The sequence below is a fragment of the Pteropus alecto genome, unplaced genomic scaffold (assembly GCF_000325575.1).
Source record: "Pteropus alecto unplaced genomic scaffold, ASM32557v1 scaffold101, whole genome shotgun sequence".
Taxonomy (NCBI): Eukaryota; Metazoa; Chordata; class Mammalia; order Chiroptera; family Pteropodidae; genus Pteropus; species Pteropus alecto.
In genome coordinates this window covers 9,300,464-9,322,849 of record NW_006432945.1, presented here as the reverse complement: position 1 = coordinate 9,322,849, position 22,386 = coordinate 9,300,464, and the positions used below count along the sequence as shown (strand labels likewise).

The 22,386-nt window shown below is 47.6% G+C and overlaps 1 protein-coding gene across 1 annotated transcript in view; it reads left to right on the top strand.

Annotated features, from left to right (window-relative positions):
• Nucleotides 1-22,386, top strand: part of CACNA1E (calcium voltage-gated channel subunit alpha1 E) — a 272,496-nt gene that overhangs the window by 64,922 nt on the left and 185,188 nt on the right. The window contains 3 exon segments of the mRNA XM_015586256.2: nucleotides 13,582-13,685; nucleotides 14,779-14,931; nucleotides 16,044-16,225. Of these exon segments, the coding sequence (XP_015441742.1) occupies nucleotides 13,582-13,685; nucleotides 14,779-14,931; nucleotides 16,044-16,225 (439 nt within the window).

Sequence of the window (22,386 nt, the reverse complement as noted above, 5' to 3'; positions counted from 1 at the left end):
AGCACGCGTGAGCAGCGGGGACAGGCGGCGGAGCAGCTGGCTCACCTCCCCTGGGCAGCTCCCCTGGGAACCTCTGCGGGCACCGGTCTTTCGAATGTCCTACTTCTCCTAATGGTACCAGCACCCTCTCCCCCGAAGAGGGGTCACCCCAAACTGCAGGTCCACACCCTATAATAGTGCCTTGGCTTGGAGGGCGCATGTGCTCAGGCCGCATTTTGAGGCTGGTGGGAAGGAGTGGGGCGGGGGTGGGGTGGAGAGGCGCCGCAGTCGTATTGGGGTGAGGAAATGCTAAAGTTCCTCGTTCTGAGGGGCTCAGATTCCTAATGATGAGAATGGGGGCCAGAATGTGTGTGCCGCTGCTAGCTGCAAAGGGGCGTGAAACGAGAATTTGGAGGGAGAACCGGAGACAGCTCGCAAGTTCACAGCCTTTGTCACAGTTCGCACAGAGTCACTGTCTCCTCTCATTTCTTTTAAATGCATCAGAGACGTCAAGGCGAGCAGGCGAGGAGCGTCACGCGCCGTGAGAACAGGAGATCTGGAAGAAGGGGCCTTGGCCAGGGCTGGGGGCGGTCGGGGTGTCAGCGTTCCCGCCGCTCTCTTCCCTGCGACCCTGATTGTTGGCTTCTGGAAGGCCCAGCCTGTCACCCTTAAGCAGGGACCTTCCGACAGTGCCACGCAGGGGACCCCAATTATGAGTTGCTACTAGCACATGTGGTGGAGTCGGTGGAGAGGGCCGCCCAGAGGCCTCTGCTGTGCTCAGAAGCACCTCCTGATCTTTCTTTACAGCCTTCATTTTCCCCTCTGGAAAATTACACCAGCACCTCTGACCTCACTGCGGTCACCCTTTGCCATACAGTGACCGGCTCAATTCTTTTTGACAGCTTCAGACATTTTAATAGTCCTTCTGCCGAGGAGGAGCAGGCTCGTCCCGTCGGCGTGCTGAGTATTCTGGGGAGACAGCGATAATGAACTCCCTTCATCCCAGTTACTGCCACTGAGTTCAGAACCTCATTACTCCATGGCAGGACTGTGGCAGAATCTTCTCCTTGCACCTCTGCCCAGATGTCTCTCCTTTCTCAGCCACTGCTGGACGACCTTGTCAAACATGGCTCTGCTCATGTTGTTCCTCATGCTCGAGAACCACCCTCCCTGGCTCCCCATACCTGGGAGGAGGCAGAGCTGGCTTAGCAGCATTTCGGAGGGAAGGGGCTAAAGGTGTCTTCAGAGGGTGAAATGGAGGCTGAAAGGGATAATGCCATCTGACCCTGTTGTAACCAGAGGTTAGGGGCCCAGACAAGGTTCACATTGGTCCCGCTTTTAAATTCAGTCCTGGTTGCTGAAATGGGCACTGCCTTTGAAGAGGCAGAAAGGCGCGGTTCCAGATGAAATCGTTCAGGGTAACTAGAGTCTGGCATAAAGAAAAGGTACAGGGAAAGGAGGGAAGAAATGGGGATGTGAGCTTAGAGAAGAGAACAGCTCCAGGAGCGTGCGATGCTTATCTCTGCCAGTCTTGCAGCTGCGTTGAGAGAGGGTTACTTTGTCTAACTCCAAGGTCAGGGCTGGGCCGCCTCGGAAGAATGTGAGCTGCCCATCCCCGCAGGGGTCCAAACTGGCTGGACCGATCTTAGCCCGGGAACACTGCGCAGTGGCTCCGAGTTTGGGCTTGATGTTTTCCAAGATCATTCTAGTCACTTTCCTGCAACATGCGTTGCCATGGACTGAATGTTTGTGTCCCCAGATTAATGTGTTGAAACCTAACCCCAATGTGCTGATATTTGGAGGTGGGCCTTTGGGAAGTGGTTAGTGAATGGTGTTAGTGCCCTTAAAAAGGCCCAGAGAGCCCCCCCCCCGCCGCCCCTTCTGCCACACGAGGACGCAGTGAGAAACAGCATCCAGGACCCAGGAAGGGGGTCCTGACCAGACACCGAATCTGCCAACACCTCGGCCTTAGACTTCTCAGTCTCTCGAACTGTGAGAAACAAATTTCTGTGTTTTTTAGTCCCCACCCAGTCAGCCTATGGTATTTTTGTTACAGCAGCCCAAACGGACTGAGACATTGCACTGGGACTATGCAGGCCTCGCCCTCAGAGAACTCAGTTGAGTAGGTACAACAGATAAGAAAACTGAATTATAAGATAGGAGAGTGGAAGAAAGGGTGATTCGGGAAGGCTTCCCGGAGGAGGTACACATGGAGCAGAGTCTTGGGGGAACGGGTCATCACCTAAACGAGGAAAGGTGCGCACGAAAGTGCCGCAGCGTGAGGACCTGTAGGAAACCACACGGGGGACTGAGGGGCAGCGGGGAGGCCTGGGAAGAGGCCGGAAGACCAGATGGGAGCTGGGTCATGGCGGCGCTCTACAATCAGCATGGAGGCTTTAGGGATTTAATAATGGGAAGCTACGTGACAGACTGGATTTCAGAAAGGTCATTCTTTCTAAAGTAATGGTCTGGGGACAGAGGATTGCGGGAGAAGCGGGCAGGGAGGCAGAGCAAAACCAGTGGGTGTTCATGTGAAAAATGATGAGGACATGGGCGGTGGGGACAGAAAGAAATATTAATGGGACAAAGCTGCAGGAATTACTATAAGACAATCTCTAGAGAAAGACAGGAGAAGTGGCATTTGAGTCGAGACCTCAATGACTAGAAGAAAGCAGCCATGTGACGATGTGGGACAGAGAGTTCCACACCGAAGGACCACCAGAGTTCTTGAAACAAATTGGAATGTTCAAGAAACAGAGAGGAGATGCTGTGGCCAGACCACAGAGGGCAGGGGAGGTAGAGGAGGGAGAAGAGATAAGGGGGGGCGGGGCCCCGATCATGCCCGGCCTCACGGGAAAGGTTTGGGGTGTTACTGGACGTATGATGAAAACGTAGAGCATTCGAAGCAAGGTGATCTTATTTACGCTTTAGAAAGTTCACTCTGCTTTATGGAGGATGAACTGTAGAGCGTACTTGCAGTCCGGGAACCACATAGGACTGCAAGTTGGACTGCAGAGTGGACCGGCCCAACAGGGTGCTGGATACACGAGGAGAGAGCTCGCCCATGGAGGAAAAGACCGGGGAGTCATTGGCATCCAAGGGATAGTTGGAAGCTTGGTTACACCGAGACCCTTTAGGGAGAGCGTGTGGATTGGAAACGATAGGGGTGTTTGGGGGGCGGGGGGCAAGTATGAAACCTTAGGAAACATTGCTTTCAAACGGGCTGGAGGAAGAGGAGTAGCCAGAGGAAAAAGGGAAAATCTGAGGAAAGGGAGGAATTTCAAAGGGAGGGCACAAACACTATGGAATTATAAAGAACTGTAACTTTACCAAGAAGTGCAGATTGTGTTTGGGGACCTGGAGGCCATTGATGCCCTGTAATGGGAGTCAGTTTCTTAGAGTGGTGAGAGCAGAAGCCAGGTGGCCCTGGGCCAGGGAGGCAGAGTTGCAAGTGGGTGAGAGCTCAAGAGCCAGGCATAGAGGAAGGTGAAGAGGGACTCCTTGAGCACCCACGGAAGAGCTGCGTCAGTGTGTGAGTAAGGTGCTGAAGAAACAGGGCGGGGGCTCACGGCAGGGTGCCGCTGGGGACGGGGGACACCGGGCAGCAGACAAACTGGTCCACTGGTCCACGAGGCGCCCAGCACCTCTGCTCAGTCCGCGTTGGTGTGAGAAGGTTTTAATTGTTTTAAGGAAGGACCCAGTGATTACTGGAGACTTTTCTTCTGTATTTGTTGAATTTTAGCTCTATTTGAAATTTAGCGATCAAAACACGTCGATAGCATCCAGTTCGGTGGCCCTTGTGGATAGGGCCACAAAGAGTGGCTTTTGTGAAGGATATGTGAGTTTTCTCTGTGATGCTGACTTCAGAAGTTTAGAGAGATAGTGCAAGCACCTTGCCTTTGGAAAAAAAAAGTTATATTTTTCTGATGATAGAAGGAATACATTTTCATTAATGAAAATTTGGAAAGTACAGATAAGCACAAAGAAAATAAAGCTAACCTATATTCCCACCACCTAAAGATAATCACTGTTCCCATTTTTTTTGATGTATTTTCTTCCAGACTTTTTTATTCTTTTACACATTTCACATTGTTGGATTTATATTTATGTCAAATGTCTTCCCTTTAAAATCATACTGTCTTTCCCCTTAAGACTATATGATGACCTTTTCCGTGTTATTAAAAGTTCTGTAGAAATTGCATTTTAAGGGCCGCACGTTTCACTGAGTGCATTGCAGTTTGCCCAATGCCTCCCCTACTGTCAAAACACTAAGGACTCTGTGGAAAGCAGCATGGCAGTTCCTCAAAAAATTAAACGTGGGATTACCATATTCCTCAGCAATTTCACTTCTGGGTCTGTACCCCCAAAAATTGAAAGCAGGGACTTGAACAGATACTTGTAGCCTCACGATCATAGCAGCGTTATTTACAGTAGCCAAAGGTGGAAGCAATCTAAGTGTCCGTTGATGGACGAATGGATAAGTAACATGTGCTATATACACACAATGGAATATTATCCAGCCTTAAAAAGGAAGGACATCTTAACACATGCTGCAGCACGGATGAACTTTGAAGACATTATGCTGAGTGAAATAAGTCAGTCACAGAGGGACAACTTTTGCGATTCCACTTATATGAGGTACCTAGAGTTGTCATTTTCACAGAGACAGAAAGAAGGGAGGTTGCCAGCAGCTGGGTGGGGATAGGGAGTTACTGTTTAATGGGTACAGAATTTCAGTTGGAGAAGATGAAGAAGTTCTGGACATGGATGGTGATGTTGATCGCACACCGATGGGAATGTACTTAATGCCACAAAACTGTGCACTTAGAAATGGTAAAAAATAGTAAATTTTATGTTATGTATATTTTATCACGATTAAAATAGCACTAAGGAATCTTGATTTTTTTTTTGAAGTCAGGTTTACTGAGATATAATTTACATATTGTAAAATCCATTTTTTTAGATATAGAGTATCTTGACAAATGTAAAAATGTAAAAACCACAATCAAGATCAAGATACAGATGATTTCTTTTACTGTGAAAGTTCGCTCCGGCCTCTTTCTCAACCATCCCCTCTCCCCACCCCCAGACCCTAGCAATGACTGATCCGTCTTGTCCTTATAGTTTTGCTTTTTATCATATCATATATACATCGTATATTTATCATATCATATAAATGGAATAAGATAGTATGTAGCCTTTTGATTCTGGCCTTTTGCACTTAGCATGATGCTTTCGAAGATTCATCCATGTTGCTGCATGTTTCAACAGTTCGTTACTTTTTATTGATGCCTAGTATTCAGTCTTACGGGTGTATCACAATTCATTTGTTCACCGTTTGAGGGACATTTAGATTGCTTCCAGTTTGGGCAGTTATGAATATAGCTGTGATAAATAACTATTAATTGCTGGGTTATATGGTCAGTGCATTAACTCTAAGGAGCTGCCAAAACAACTGCCCCATTTTGTATTCTCACCAGTAATATAGAAGAGTTCTAGTTGCTCCAGTCTTACCAGCGTTCGGTATCGTCAGGTTTTTATTGCTTTTTTTTAGCCTTCTAATAGGCATGTAGTAATAACTGTTGTGGCTTTGATTTGCATTTCCCTGGTGATTAATAATGGTGCATCTTTTTGTGCGCTCGTTTGCCATTCACATCTCTCTTCGGTGAAGTGTCTGTTCACTTCTTTTGACCATTTTTTCATTCTATTGTTTGTTTTCATATGGGTGATTTGAAAACTTTTTACTATCATAAAAAGTACTTCGGTGAACAACATTGTATGTAAAACGTTCCCCTTATTTTGGAGTGCTTAAAATAATTTCCTAAAACTACTGGTCCAAAGAGAGTGAACATCTTCAATGTCCTCATGTATACATTGTCTGATAGCTTTTGATAACGATTACACCAATTTATTGTCTTTTTAGTGGTAGTAATTCGATAAGCAGAAAAGGCTATCACGTCGTTTTAATTTGAATTTTCTTTGACTATAATGCTGTGGGTCTTTTTTCATATTACTAAACATTCTGTGTTTCTTTTATGAATTGTAGATAGATGCTGGATTGGCACTGAAATGTGCCACAGCTGTATCAGTATAGCGTCAGTTACAGAGTATGTGAAACTCAGTGCCAGGAACTGTGGTTTATAGTATTTTCATATTTTCATGAAATATTAACCTAGTCTCAGCCTGGTTTTTTTCATGCTCAGTGGCCATGAGCTAATTTGCATAGCTGGCAAGGTAAAAATAACTTCAGAGCTGAAAAGAAAGATCATTGCCATCAGGTTAAACTTGGACCCTGGGTGCCAGCACTTCTGCAAGGGCAGCAGTCCCTTCGTCTAGACTCCATTATTAATAAATGCACTCCATTGTTCCTTATAAATAGAAAAAGGTGCTCTTTTAAATTCCTTTCTGAGAAAATGGCCATGCCACTCAGGTTTTCTGCTGGGAGAGTAACCTCTCGATTCTTCCAACAACTCAGCATTTCGTTTATTCACGATGAAAGTAGAATTAAAACCACTTACTTTGTACGTGCTTGTGTATCTCTGTCAAAGAGACTTGGGTAACAATTAAAGAGTTCCTGTATATAGGCACAGTTCTTTTTAATTATTAAATGGCTTGCATTTTGTTGTGTTCCAAATAGGTGGTATGGGATGTGATATGACTCAGAAGTACTAGGATGGATTTTGGTTTAATGACTCTAAAAAGTGAAAAGTATTTTGTTTTCTCTGACAAATAGCTCTGGTTCATTTGGGTGCTCTACAGACAGCTGATATTTTAGAGCAACTTTATGGCTGCCTCTTCATCATGCACTGTGATTGTTAAGTTTGTCTGCTATGCAAGTATGGGAAATTATCTGGGCATTTTTTTTAAATACTTGCCATCTAGAAGACAGATGGCATATACCTGTCACGCAAATCAATCTCTCAGGCATTGTAGGCAGAACTAGGAAAGTGGAACAATGGACAAGTATACTATTTCTAAAATTTATGGATCTGTCATATGTCTGGAAGAGTCATTGATTTGTGAAGGTTTTTATAAACTCATTCTTTCAGCCAGATATTTTCCAGACATCCCCCCCCCCAAAAAGACCCCTACCCCAACACACTGTGAGAAGGTAGAGTTTTTTTATTTAGATTTTTCTTTTCCTCTTACTTTGAAGGGCCCCTTTAGTCAACCCTCCATCCAGTGTTAACCTGCACGATCAGCATTTCGTGTCTTGGGAAGAGGACTCTGGATCAAGAATGTGTAGAATTTTTCAGTCTTCCCAAACCTGCGGAAGGAACAATATTTCCGTATCTTGGGAATTAAGCCACTTGCTTAGGTGACATCGAGAAACACGCTTGTGTATCCTCCAGTTGGTATATTGGCTCCGGGCAAGGGGCATGGTTCCGAGTGTTTCCTTGTTTTTCGTGTATCTTACTTAGCTCTTATCTGGCCATGCCAGTTATATCAACTTTCCCTTTGGTTTCTTATCCAGATAGTATTATCTGGACAGAAGAGGTGAGTGGGTCATTGTGAGTGACAGAAACCAAACTTGGACTAGTTTTAGCAAGGAGGCGCTTTTCAGGGAAGGGGTGTCTCACAGAGCCACCGCGTTGCAGAAATGCCGGGAAGTAGTCAGGCTTCAGGAACTGCAGGATCAGGGCGCGGGCTCCAGTGGAGTCCTCCCTCCTCTCGTGCATCTTTTCTTCCACCCCTCTTACCTCTGCAGGGTCGGCTGGCTTCTTCTCTCCCACTGCAGCCAGCTTTGTTCTGTGGGAGAAAACCCGAACAACGGCAGCTCCCGAAGCCTTTAATTGTCAGGCTTTGGCCGATTCAGGAGAAATCAGCCAAACTCCGATCCTAAGTCCAAACATCCCAAGGAAGGAACTCCCCTGTCCCTGAAAGGGTTAACTGGCCAGCAGTGTCGCCTAAGACCATTTCAGTTTTTGAAAAGAACTGTGGGAATAGAGAGGCAGAGGAGGTGCTGGAGGTTCCGACAGCGGCCTCTCCGCGCTGGATTATACAGCTGGTCCCCATAATCGGACCCTGGAGTTCACCAGCACATTCTTCCAACCAGGATGACATTGGGGGCTTGGCGCCCTACCCCCATGGGTAATTAGTGGGTTCTGTGCCTCAGCGGGGCTCTCTCCCAGACGAGCCTTCTCACAAATGCCCGTTCCTGGTCCTCAGGGAGACCTGGGGAGGGAAAGCGTGTGGGTGGTACATCAACAGAAATCCCTCACCACGGCTAGAAAAACAACTCAAAGAACACGTATTTATGTTGCAAGTTCTCATGATGTGGGATTTCCCTCTCCAGCAATTCTCCTTCTTTGCCAACTCTCTGAAGCACGGTTTTGGTAATATTCAGATGACGCTGCAATCACAGGACACCGTACGGCTCTGCAGAGGACCAGCTCTGTGGCCGTCCTCGAGAAGGCATTTGTCAAATATATGGGCCTCCGGGATAGATTTCTAGCTATTAACTATCATCTTTTGTAACTACTGAAAGCTCTCCAAATTTGGAATCTAAATTTCTGGATGTGAGTCTCAGTTTGACCATTTACTATTTCAGTGACCTTGGGCTAGCCAGCTTCTCTCTCTGGACACATAAGGCAGGAGATGATGATATCTGTGTGGAACAGGGCTCTGGAAGCGGCAAAACAATAGTGAGGTATTTTTCTTTTTATCGCATTCATCGTCATCATCTCCTGGACCGGAATGACGGTCGGTTTCCACCCATCCTTACTGTGTCTGGAGGGATGGGGAGGGGATTGGAGGAGTGGCTACCAGCACCTGGGGGGCAGAGGCCAGGGGTGCTGCTGAACTTGCTGCAGTGCACGGGACAGCCGCCCACAACTAAGAGTTATCTGGTCTCAAATGTCCATACAGCCTCCTCTCATTGGTGTGACATGGTTTGATTGCTGAATTTTCTTTTGGCGGGAAAAGAAAGGGGCTTTTTTGGCTATGATTTTTCTGCTCCTCAAAAGGTATATTTTGGGATCACTTCATATACACTAAGATTCTCATGAAACTTAATTAGGAACCCCATTTTAAATTCCAGAAAGGGTTGCCTTACCTTTGTTAAATATAGGACCATTTATTCCCTCTTGGAAATTACATGGATCTTCTCTATTGGAAAGGGACAACTTGATCTAACCTGCTTCTCATCCTCCTAAGAAATATTAGGGCTTCTTGGCTTAATATTAATATATTTATTTTTAAATAAATGGTTGACAAAGTGTAGGGAGTATTGAGATGAGAATAAAAAAAGGGTGGAGGGCCAAAAAAAAAGAGAAAAAATAGGTAATTAAAAAACTATCAAATATTAACTTAAACTATAAGATAATTTGCTGTAGTCATAAAAGATAAAATAAAAATTTTTTTATTGCTATGTACTTAGAAGAAAATCAGTGTTCCACTTTGGTCATGAATTAGCTCAGACAGAAGCCTAAAACACACAAAACCAACCAACCAACCAGGAACAGCTGCCCCTTGATGGTCTGGAGGTCAGTGGGTGTGTATGTGATCTCTTTAAGACTGCCCATCCTGGAGGAGAAAGAGATGCTGTTGCTACTCAGGTACCATAGGAGGAGACAGGGTCTTTCCTCGAATGCGTTGTCTGCAGTTCTTAGAAAAGCGAAAAACCTTTCAAGGCAAACGCGTTCGTCATTCTCGGCAGGCACCAAGAAGCCACATGGCTCTGTAGAGGCAGCACTTCGTGTTGGTCCATCTCGTCCATTTTTAGAGCAGTCTGCTTAGAGAGAACGGGCTGGCTTCTCTACCTGGGTTTTTCAAACTGTGGTCAGCCCCATTAGAGTCATGAAATCCATTTAGTTGGTTGCAATCAGCATTAAAAAGAAGATAGAAAGAACCGGAGAGAAAAATTATATCAAATATAGAGTATTATTTTATAAAGCATTATATAATTGTATGTGTATGTGCACCGGGGCTCGTGATGTAACATATATTTCCTACTTACAGGCTGCGGTCAAAAAGTGATTGAAAATCATTGCTTACATCAACCGTCTTAGGAAGGCACTGTCCCCATTTTATAGTTAAGAAAACTATAGCTCAGAGAGGCCACTGCTTGAGGCCAGACAGTGCGAGTGGTGAAGCTGGTATTTGAAACCAGCCAGTGTGACTGAAAAGCATGCGCTTCACTACTTTCTCTGAATCCTAGCTCAAGTCTTTTTTGGTTACAGACCTTCTCCAACGACAGGTAAGCTGCCTAGTGGTCCCTGGAGTCTGGATCACATTATTTAGGCAGGGGAATGAGGCAAGGGAGGGACATTCTAGGCAGGAGGGAGGCTGGAGAGTGAGAGGCATGTCCAAGAGATGTGTTACAGGAAGGAGATGATAGACTTTGGTGCCTCGTTGGGGGTAAAATAGTAAAAGACGCGAAGGGACCAACCACCAAGGGACACTGTTAAGTAGGTGTAACACTTACGTCGATGACCTGTGAAAACGATACCCTGACTCAATTCTGTGGTGGAAATCCAACTTGAATTATATTCCTGTCTCCTCTCAATCTTCTTATAATACGAGCTGGTTAAATACCTAACATGCTTTGCTAGTGTTAATCAGCCTTTTTTGCATACATGCGAACAACTTTCCTTCCGAATGCTAAAAAGGTTTTCCCTTGGCATTTATATGGGCAGTGACAAAACAGGTAATTTCTGGATCTCAGGAGGGAATCCTGGGCCTAATGCTAACAGACCCCTGGCTTGTGTCTCTTCTCAGAAGAGAACTTGCATATGGGCTTAGGGCCAGGCCACATGTGAGAGAGAAGCTCTCTACCTGGTCATTTCTGCTCACCCCTTAAGTAGAGTGGTCGAATTTAGCAAATGAAAATACAGGATGCCTAGTTAAATTTGAATTTCAGATCAACAGTGGGTAATGTTAGTGTAATATTTGTATTATGCTTCAGGGTATTTTCAGCCATGAGGAGTGTACAGTGAAATACTCCTGTGAAAAAGACGGTTTTAGACCTGGGTTGACAGGGATGCTAAGACAGATTGGATTGCAGGGTTGGGTGACTGGCTTGGGGAGAGACTGCCTGACTGCAATTGCCCAGAGCCTCGTGCCCATCGTCTGCTCCGCCGTGCCCCTGAGGGGACGGTCCTGCCACACCCTCGGGATCAGAGCGGCCTCCGTTCTCTTCTCACCTGCTGACAAGCAGAGGCGAAGACGGTGGGAGCAGGGCTGAGCCATGGCGTCCCGCAGGAAGCACGTGTCGAACCGCGCCTTCGCTGGGTGCTCAGAGGTTCGGGTTTGCACTCCGCCTGTCTCCTGCTTTAGGGGTAAAGTAGTCATGAAGCACCCCTCTGTGCCGAGCTTGCCCTGGCTATGTGCTCATGGTGACAGCAGAAATGGTCAACAGCCTCCGTCCACCCCTGAAGAGCGCACGCGTGTTCCTCTTGGGCCAGCCGAGGGCCTAGGCCTTTACTGACTCAGATTTGGAGTTGTCCTCAGTGGCCTCACTCTGATTTCGTGGCATGTGTGTGTCTCCAGGGCTGTACACATAGATATTGTGACAGTCATCACCTGAGGTGCACGGAGCCTTGAGAGTGATGAGTGGCAAGTCCGTGGGAGGTCATGGTTTGTAGCCTTGGAATGAAGGGGACCAAGTTCATGGCTTTTTGGGGGACCGAACACCGTGGCCTTGGTGTTTAATAACACCTGGACTAAGGAACCGTGGGACCATGCGGACTGAGAAGACACTGCACGGCCCGGTGGCAGAGCCAGGAAAGCTTTGGCTTTGATAGCAGAAGAGAACTGACTGTAATTCCTCATCGTGCCATTTATTAGCCATTTAATTCTTTTCTAGGCCTCCATTTCCTCTTTTATGAAATGGAGGCACTAGGATATTTTTGAGGATTTCATGTGATGACATTTTTGAAAATGCTGGCAGGTAGTAAGCACTGTATTTGTCACTGCAGCATTTCTGATTCTCTTAGACTTTGTAAACTCCTGTGTCGTGACACCCTTCACAGTCAGTTGTAATTATGTCGTTCCTGTATCTGTCTACTTCCCCCAGACTGGGGCCCAGGGCCTCTTCCTGCTGTTCACTTTCTCCCACCTCCCGCCCCGGGCCCACTACATCCGAGGCCCGGAGTTGTGGGAGCTGCATGTGCTTCACGACGAGGGTCTTGCGGGGGCAAGCCTGTACATTCTGAGTCTTCCTCCTTCCGTCCCTCCCTCTCTAACTCTTCTGCTGAAGACTGGGCAGATCCTGTCCTGTGGGACCTGCTTGAGAGCGGGGGCTGAGGACTGTATGGGACGATCCTCATTAGACTCCAGAATGCTCAAGGACAGGTTTCCAGGGTGTCCTTAGGCTCAAACCCACGTGGGCTGGAGTGCGTCCCAGCTGTGCTACCTGCCCTTTCCGGTGGCGAGTGCCAGGATTTCTGTGGCGTTTCTGCCTGTCTGGTCGCTGCGTGAGCATGCGTATTCCTCGGCTCAGGGCGGTTGGATCCCCCAAGCATTCCGTGAGCACCTAGTATTTCCACTTGAGGTGTTTCAGGTCTCCCTGGGGAGACAGGTGAGACAACAGAGGATTTCTCCAGGATGTGGTGAGGGCGGTGACGGTGGTGGGCACAGAATTTTAAGGATGCACAGGGCAGGGCCCTTTTCCTTAAGGATCCTAAGAATCTCGTCGCCCCCACTTCTAACAGGTGGACGGGGGAGCCAAATTGTAATCCCTGCCCTCAGGGTGATTGAACGCTGGGAATTTACAGAACAGTCTTTGTTTTCAATGCCATGCATTTTATTTTGCTCACGAGGCCTTGGTGCTCCCCATTCTGTAGATGAGGCTAGCGAGGCTCATAGAGGTTGAGCGATTTGCCTCAGGTCACCCAGTTCTCAAGCGCATGAGTCAGGACTTAAACTCAGTTCCTTTGACCCTTGGTCTTCTGCTCTTTCTTTCATTAATACGAAAGTGTCTTTGTCTCTCCAAAGTCTCTGCAATGTCATGGGATTATATGAAATAAAATGTCACGTCTAGGCCAGGTACTTGGTGTTTGCAATCTAATAGGATTGTTATAGATTTTTTTTTTTTCATATGCGTGTGTTTGTTTCTGGATATGGCTGTGGAAGATAGAAAAATGGAAGCAAAGAAATCAAATTCAGGCCGCACGGTGATTTTGGATAATTATAAAAATACCAAATGGGGACCGGTGAATAAGGAATATAATTATTCCCTAATTATGAGCATCAGTATGATTGATTTGCTCAGTAAAAATTCTAAGTGTCAAGATGGAAAAGAATGAGTTGCGCCTTTATTGTGGTTAATCCAAAGAAATTCCCTGAAGGAGAGAAGAGTCGGGGGAATCTAAGAACATTTTGAGATAAAAAAAAATGTGAGGTTTGGAAAGGTAGAAGAGATCGGCACGGGGCGGAAAGCAGGGGACAAGGTTTGAGGGCAGGGACGGGACAGATGCGAGGGACCTTGTGTCTTACTCGCGATTTGGAACTAACATTCCAAAATGATGATACAGGTGGGTCACCCGGATGCACGTGAGATGCTCTTTCCGGGCTGATTCTTCTTTAACTGAGCTTCCCCCATGGGACAGGGGAAGAAAGCCCGGCCCTGGTAACCTCGATCCTCTGTCTCTCTCTCTGCAGCATCCTGGCCACCGCGGGCACCCACTTCAACACACATGTCGACCTGAGGACCCTCCGGGCCGTGCGCGTCCTCAGGCCCCTGAAGCTCGTGTCAGGGATTCCCAGTGAGCACTGCCTTTCTTTGTCTTTGCTAAGAAATTTCTTCTCGTGTCCTCAACTGGATCGGGGTCTCAGAGAATGTGGGATGAACAAGAAACGGTTTCCCCTGGGAGGGAGCCCCGGTGGTAGTAAAGAGTAGGAAGGCAGAATGCGGCATAGCATTTCATTTTTAAATTTAGCAGCTTTTTTGTTTTTTTTCAGATTTAAAGGTAATAAAAATATCTTTATCAAAAATTTGGAAAGTAAAGAAAATGGTATAAAGTGAAAATGGAAAGTACTTGTTATCCTCTCACTCAGAAATAACTTTTGGTATATTTTCGCATTCCTTTTTTTCCTGTGCATTTTAATATAATTGCGATCATACTGTATATCTAGTTTTAGACCCTGTCATAAGCATTCGATTTTCCTGACATTAGAAATATTTCAGAAATATGATTTTAAAATCTGTATCGTAGTCCGTGTTATATGGGCCATGACTTACTTAGCTGTTGCTATGTCGACGGACATTTAGGTTATTTCCAGTTGTTTTTTTTTCCCCCCCAACCAGAAATAGTGCTGCAACAAACATTTTTTAACTTAAATCTTATTCAAATCTCTGATTATTTCCCTAGGCTAGAATCCTAGAAGTGTAATTTCTGGGCCAGAGGACTGGTATTTTATGAGTAGTGGCTGTACTCTACGTGCTCCTGCACCAGAGGCTGGGGAGGGGGGTCCCGGGTGCAGTGGTGAAGGTGAACTTGGTCCTTGCCGTCACAGGGCTTCTAGTCTAGCAGGGCTAGGACCAATTCCCTTCAGGAAAGAAGCACATCCTCGTAAGTCGAATCTGTAAGAGGAACCTGGAAGACAACAGGGATGAAACAAGTGAGGGAGGGTGATAGGGATGTGAAAAATCAGGGCGAGGAGGAGGAAGGGGCCGGTCCCTGGGCAGGGGGCAATGGCAGTGTTGGGCTCGCTCCATTGAGAACCTCCTCTGTCATCTCAGGACCAGTGGTTCTGATCTCCAAGACTGGCCCTTCTCCTCCTGGGAGAGAGGAAACAGCCCGCTCTGTAAGATGGTGCCGAGTGAGGCTCCACCTGCTGTTCTCGCCCCTCCCCCAGGCCTGCAGATTGTGTTGAAGTCCATCATGAAGGCCATGGTGCCTCTTCTGCAGATCGGCCTCCTGCTCTTCTTTGCCATCCTCATGTTTGCCATCATCGGCTTGGAGTTCTACAGTGGGAAGCTGCACCGTGCCTGCTTCATGAACAATTCAGGTAGGCTCCCTGTTTTCTGGCTTCTGCTTCCTCGTTTCTTCTCCCCTTGGGTCACTGGGGGCGTAATTTCAGGGCATTCAGAGATTTCTTGGAAAAGTATGTCGCATCCCAAGCCGAGAATTAGAATCAGAAACTTCCCGGTCAGCAGCTTTTTGAGGCACAACTAGCCTAGACGAAAGATTGCCATTGGACACTGCATCGCAAAGCAAATAACCTCTCAGGTTTGCAGTCGGAGGATTTCAAATAGGAGGTCTCGGCTCCCCCACCCCATGGCAGAATGCTGTCAGCATGCACGTCAAAACCATCTGTCTGAAGAAATGCCCTTTGTACAGTGGCCTCTTTGGCCCATGGGCCAGTGAGACCCAGGAGTCCAGAGTCAAGACTTGGGTCCCTTCAGCCATGGCCCATCCTGTGGCCTTCCCCACTCTGTGCTGGGACCCACACGTAGCGTGGAAGACCTGAGGGAGTTCTGAGCTTGGCTTGGCGGGGGTGCTTGGGAGATTGGCAGGGTGCACCAGCCCCAAATTCTTGTCTTTTTGCATCCCATTTTTTCCTTTTCAAGTTGAGTTAGGTGCCCTAGGAAGAAAGGGCGTGGGGAGAGGTTGAAGAAGCCCAGGTAGGCCCCCGCTTTACCTTGGAATTTTAAAAAAAAATTTGTTTTTTATTCCATACCAGGAATTTAGGCTCAAAAAAAAAAGGAGTAAGGACTCACCAGAGGGACTGTAGTTTATAATTGTCCCCAAGAAACCTAGAAACTCAGGGTCTGCCGTGGAGTCTGAAGTCTAGAAGATCAGTAAGATTCCGACTTCACCTCAGACCTGTCTATGTGATCCAGTCCTGTAAATTCCTGGTACTTGATGATAGTCGAGGGCATGGCCTGCACAAAGCGGGGGGCCATGTGGACGAGAGCCTCCATTTTCGGAGGAGATTGGGTTGAACACATGGTCTGTGTGGTGTAGAGAAGCCAGAGAGGGGAAGGAGCCTGAGATAAAGGACAGATCTTTCTGGGGGAAACAGACTTGTGCGCTTGTGGCTTCCTGGGGTCCTTTCCAGCTCTCGCTGAACACCATGTGGTTTAACCTCCTCCCCGCCCCCTCCAAACATGTCTGCAGGTATCCTAGAAGGATTCGACCCCCCTCACCCATGCGGTGTGCAGGGCTGCCCAGCCGGTTATGAATGCAAGGACTGGATCGGCCCCAACGACGGGATCACGCAGTTTGATAACATCCTCTTTGCGGTGCTGACCGTCTTCCAGTGCATCACCATGGAAGGGTGGACCACCGTGCTCTACAACGTGAGTGCAGCTGGCAGGGCCGGCTGCGCGGTGACGCTTCTGGCATTGTTTGGGCTGCTTGGTCTGGGGTGAGGGAGGGCTGGGCATATGCGTGCGTGCTTGCGTGCGTGTGTGTGTGCGTGTGCGTACTCAGCCATGGGACATCTTAGCAGTTCCTATTCCTCCACTGTCTGGCCACTTGCTAAATGGAAGGACATGGCTTCTTCACACAGTTAGAAAATTGCATCCCATGTTGGGTGGATGAATAGCTAGGTAAATCAGATCAACCCAGCAGTTACAGAGTACATTCTGCGACGGTTTGACTTGGTGGTGGAGTTCAGTGAGGGGTCCCAAGAGGTATAGATTTCTTGGTTACTGTCTTCCGAGAGCCTACCATCAGTCTGGAAAGATATTACAGTAGTTCTCAGCCCCAGCTGCACATTAGAGTCAGCTGGGAGCTTTAAAAATTTACACCTCCTGGGCACCACTCCAGACAAATTAAGTAGGAATAGCTAGGGGTAAAGGCCTGTCATTGATTTTTTCTAAAGCTTCCTAGCTGGTTCTAATATTCAGCCACTGTCAAGAACCACTGCATTATAGGCACATAAGAAACATGCTTAATTGTAAGACTCACTAGGGATACTGGTGAAAATTCAGATTCTCAGGTCCTTTCTGTGCAGGCTTTGATTTTGCGACACTTTGAATAGTTGGTGAGATGTATTTCTTACAAATGCTGCTGGCAGCTCATATGAGCAGGCAGGTTTGCAAGATTCTGAGTTGGGGCATCAGACAAGGCCATCTGACTACCTGGTGGGATGTTAAGGGATTCCTGCCTGGGGACGGAGGTCAGACAGGTGACCACTGGAGTCTCTTCCAGCTCTTGGAGTCTGATTTTAGCAAGTTATGAAAGGCATGGTACAAAGTCTAAGTTCTAAAACGAGAGGTGTGTTGGGGCAGGGGTTGATACATAAGGAGCCCAGGTGGGCAAAGCCATTCAGGCAGGTTCCCTTTGTAAACAGGTGCTTACAAAGGTCTGTACCTCTCATGAGCATCCAGCCAGCCCACCCCGAGGCAGATACCTTTGGAACGATCGTTCCTCTTACCTGTCTTTGCCCCAAGGTGCCTTCTGTTTCCTTTTGCCTTGATTCTATCTGGATAGAACAAATTGAGTAGGGCACAGGGTGGCTTATTGAAGGCCCCTTCAGAAGGAGCTCTCGATATAATCTGTACTGGAGGGAAAGTAAATGCTATGTCTCAGGAGAGACTCAACCAGACTGTAATGCCTGAGGAGCCAGGATTTGCATAAAGCCTGTGCAGGCAGGTGCTCAGTGAGTGTCCATTACTAACCTGGATCCATCCCCATATAGGATGATGAACAAAGCAGGATGGAGCTTTGTAGGAAAGAGCCACAGGCTGTTATGCTAAAGCTCTAAAGGGCAGTGAAGATGTCCCAAGGGCCAGCTTATGCCCAGCAAGCCCTGGGGTTATGTGTGACCTAGGAAAACCTTGAAGACACTCCGGGATTCTCACCAGTTGTTGGGGGGTGGCAGGAAGGTGGGAAGGGAGGCAAGACTGATGAATTCAGTCACTCCTCATTTGAGATGTGAGGGATGTCTTGAGGCCATGTCACTCAGATTAGCCAGGCACCTCTGGAAATTACAGCACTGGCCCCACAGTGGCTAATGTCACTTGTGGGGCTTTTGGGAGTGATGTATTTCAATTATACGTGTAGAGTCACCTAAGTGATGTGATAAATGCATTGAAAGCCTGAAAGGTGTAGTGTTGCTTTTGAAGATAAAGGCATGACCCGTTGGTCCTCCAGAGCCAAGGCTCAGGTGGTACTGAGACAGGCAGGAACACAGCTGAAGAATCACTCATCCCTTGAATTAGGCTGTCCCTCCCTCCCTCCCTCCCTTCTTCCCTGTTAGTCAAGAAAGAGTACTACGTCCTCTTTTTTAGATGGTACTATAGCTTCCTCCCTCCCTCCCTCCCTTTCTTCTTTCCTTCCTCCCTCCCTCCCTCCCTCCCTCTTCTTAAGTGAGCATCTCCTGTATGTCAAGCATCATGCCAGGTAGGCACTAGAGAAACTAGGTGAGAAAAAAGGTGCCATGATCGCTGCTCTCACGGTGCTCTCTTTAAATTCTCATCTCTCTCTGCTTATCCAGCATGGGTATGGAGGTCACACAAAGGGACAGTGACCTCGCTCTTCGCTCCAGGTTTTGTGCCACCAAGGAAGTGGGGAGGAGAAGAGATCGAGCCACAGACCTTCTGAAACCTTTCATCGCAGGGGCTCCCAGGGCCCCACACGCGCCTCCCCCGACTGCTAGCGCCTTAGTCGTTGGGTTTCAGTTTCCTAGACGCTTCCTGCTACTCCTGTGGTCCAGAGCTGAGGCAACTAGTTGAGATGTAGGGCTCGTTTCCAAAAGGGGGCTGGCTGCTCAAGGGCAGAGTGACTTCACGCCCACTGTGGAAGTAACATCACTTTCCAAAGCACCGTTTCTAGGGCCAGGGCAGTGAGTCAGGAGTGCACAGGCAGAGGCGATAGTCCTTGTGAGGTGGATAACTACCCCAGGATTCAGAAGTTGGATGGAAAAGGCACCCAGTGTTCAGCCCATGGAACAAGGACGACGTCTGGCTCCCTAGGAAGAGAGGGAGCCAGCAAAGGCTGGGCCCTCGCTGAGCAAGGGGCTGGGTGTGAAGCATGAGGCAGGCAGAGCTCCCCGCAGGAGCTGGACGCACGTCCTGGCGTTCGGGTTGTCTGCTGCTGGAGGAGCAAATTCGGGGTCGTGGACTCTTCACAGTGTCGGGTGCAGGACTTGCGAGAGAGATGGGGAGTCACAGCACACAGGCTTTTAATTTACCCACATTTAAACGCCCAGCTTAAGAAAGAGGGTCAGGGAGAGGGAGGAAAATAATTTAAATATCGCAGACTAATTTACCTATCGTTCCTTTCAATATACTTTTGCCCATTGAAAGTGTGAGATGAGGGATGCTTAGCAAAAATCGCTTTGGCTGAAAAATTGCAGATCCTGCTAGTCCGTGTCTGTACTGCCTGAGCATTTTTTCTTCTTTTAACTCAGGACTTTGTAATGCCAAAATTTTGCATACATATTGCAGTCGTTTGTACACCCCGGAATTAACAGTGAACAACTGGTCAGCTTAGTATTATAAATACATGATGTACAAATGTGTGTTTCTCTCTATAGACATATTTCACTGCACTAGTTATCACTAGGGCCGCTGATAAGTTGCAGATAGAACTATGCTGATTTCTTTTTCTACCGGTCATTCTGGGAAGCCCAATTCATCCAGCCGCGGTGTTTACTCACACAGACCACGAGGAAGAGGGGAGCCCGCATCTCCCAGTCCAACACCTCTTCTGTTCAGTGGTGTTCAGTGATATCTAAGATTTATTGGCACCAGCTTTGCCTAAACCAGTAGGAGAACCTTCGAGTTTACGCTGTACACAGATGCTCTCTCAAGTATGCGGACTCAATTTTACTTTCACATATTCGACTTAAATGCTTCCCTAGTGTTTGCATCTCGTATCTGCTGCACAGACTCTTCCAAAATGCCTCCTGGGACCTTGTGGTGCTCTGCCATTGGTTATGATTAATTTCATTTGCATGTAGCTTTTCTCATTATATCGCATCACTGTAAGGGGCCAGGGAGGGATCCATAGGCAGGGCACGCTCCATTTACTCTACCAAAACTTCGACTCTGCTTGGTCAAACTCCAACTGTATTCTTGGCTTCCCTCCCTCTCGTGGTAGAAAGAATGCAAAGCAGTCTCTGGTTCTGCTGGCTGCTGCTTCCTGTTTTGACTGTCTCTCCAAAGGTCTCCTCAACTTGCAAACTCTTCCCCATTCTTACTCGCTTAATTCATGTCCTAATCTGGATAGGCGTTCCTTCTCCAGTGTAATACGCTCTCCCTCTGATTGGTGCCGTTCACTCTACAAATGTGACTGTGGCTCAGGTATTCACTTCCGATCTTCTTCATCTGAGCTGGATGTGACTCTGAGAACTGGCTCTCTCCTGGTTCTGGTCTCATTTCTCTGTTGTCATTCTGGGTTCGTGTCCTCTGCTGTTTGTGTTTTGAGGACTAATATGCAGGTTGCAGAAATTCCCAGTCTCTATGATTTCTTTAAGCTGTGCTCTTAAAGTCCAGTATTTTTTCATCTGTATTTTTGTAGTTTGAGCTATTTCTCTTCTCACTCGGTGTTGATAAACTAATGCAGATGCAGACATTTCTCGGAGGCATACTGTTTCTCCCGCTTTGCAGGTATGCCAGCTGTCTCTGCTGTGACTGCCTGGGACGCTCTGTGCTGCTAGGGTGAAAGGGATTTTTATAGACTTTACCGGCTTTTGTTAAGAGAAGCTTATCGTCTGGATCCTTTCTGAGAGTCTTCCCGACTCCTCAGAAGTCCTTTGGTCTGTAAATGCCTGTGGCTCTCTTTTAAGTTGCCTTCTCCCGGCTGCACGTGATTAATATTTGTTAAATGGTTAATAGCTACTCACTTTTGCCTTGTTGACATTTGGATTATGTGTGTCATGCATAAGCACGTTGAAAGAATAACACAATAGCCAAGGGTTGATGAAAAACTGCCATCTCCAGCTTCCTGAAGCTCCTCGGATTTTCTGTATCTACAAACGCTTTTGATTCTGGGGACCATGAGGCTAGGGCCTGTGTTTACTCATCTTTGATTCTGTCTCCCCAGCCCCCACCTCCTCCACCCACCCAGGGAACAGAACTTACTCAAGAGCCCCTTGACAAATAAGGAGCAGGAACCTTCCATCATTTTATGTTGCTAGGAGCACCAGCTGACTTGGGATCAGATGTATGGTTGGTAAGGTGTATGGACTCCAGTAACCAGGACCAGTCATGTTCTAGAATAGGCTGATTTTTTCTCTGCATCTCTTTCTGCACTGCCCTTTTCCTGTGACCTTGCAGGAGTCTGGGACCCTGTAATACAGATGGCACTTGGAATCTGATACCGGTGTTCATTCATCTGTGGCTTGTCTTATACAAAGGGGCTGATAAGTGGATCCTGGAAGGTAGTCTGTTTCCTTTCCCATGAAGGCGGAGAGGTGAAGTAGGTTGAGAGGAAGATTAAGAACTGAGTTTAAACATGAATTAAGAATTTGTGATTTTATTTGATATGGGGTGTCAAGAGGGAGTTGGATAAATGACTTCAGGGTAGAAGCCGAGACCGGAGATACAAATGTGGGTGTTTTCAGTGTGTAGATGGTATTTAAGGTCATGAGACTGGATAAACTCCCAAGGAAGTGAATGTCTAACTCTAGGAAGAGAAGAGGTTCCAGAACTGAGTTCTAAGGTTAGACGGTGAGTTGCGGAGTTGTCAGCAAGAAGACTGAGAAGGAGCAGTGGGGAGGAAAGGTGAAAATCAGGGAGCGTGGCATCCTGGAGGCTGAGTGAAGAAAGCGCTTCAGGAGAGAGGAGACGGAGGTGAGCCACCGAGTCACATCCCAGTGGGTCATATCAGACGAGGCCGGCGAGTTCTCCATCGGAGGCCGGGAGTGGATGGAGTGGAGTCGAGTGCCTGATTGGAGAAAGTTACGAGGGGTTTGGAAAGAGCATCTACAGACCTACGTTGAATTTTGTTTAAAAGGGAAGCAGAGAAAACGGGGCAAGTGGGAGAAATATCATTTATTTGCTGATGAGAATGAACCATTGCAGGTTAAAAGTCATTGCTGCTGCCGGAGAGGGCGGGGAATTAGTAGAGCCACCTCTGAGGGAGGGTAAGAGGGGACAGACTCTCTGCCCATCAGAGCCCAGGTGGACCAGAGCTCCGTGCTTCACCCACAGCCCTGGATGGAAGGCCGCAGCACCATGGACGTGGGCATGCAGACGTGGTGATGGAAGCTTCTGGAAATTCTCCTGTTGCTTCTGTTTTCTCAATGAAACAGGAAGCAAGGTCATCAGCAAAGGGTGGGGGAGGACAGCATTCAGAACCCACTTGGGGTTAGTGGCGATGAAGTTACAGCGAGCCCCTGGAATGTGCTATTTTCCTCTGGTCACGTTTGGCCCCTGAGGTTCCGGCAGGATGTGGGTTCAGGCAGGAGCGTTGGCTTTTACCAGAATGCTCTCACCTGGTGAGCACGATGAAACGAGAGAGGGTCCAGAGAGTGCTCTGAGCATGGCAGCGGAATTTGAGCTGGGTA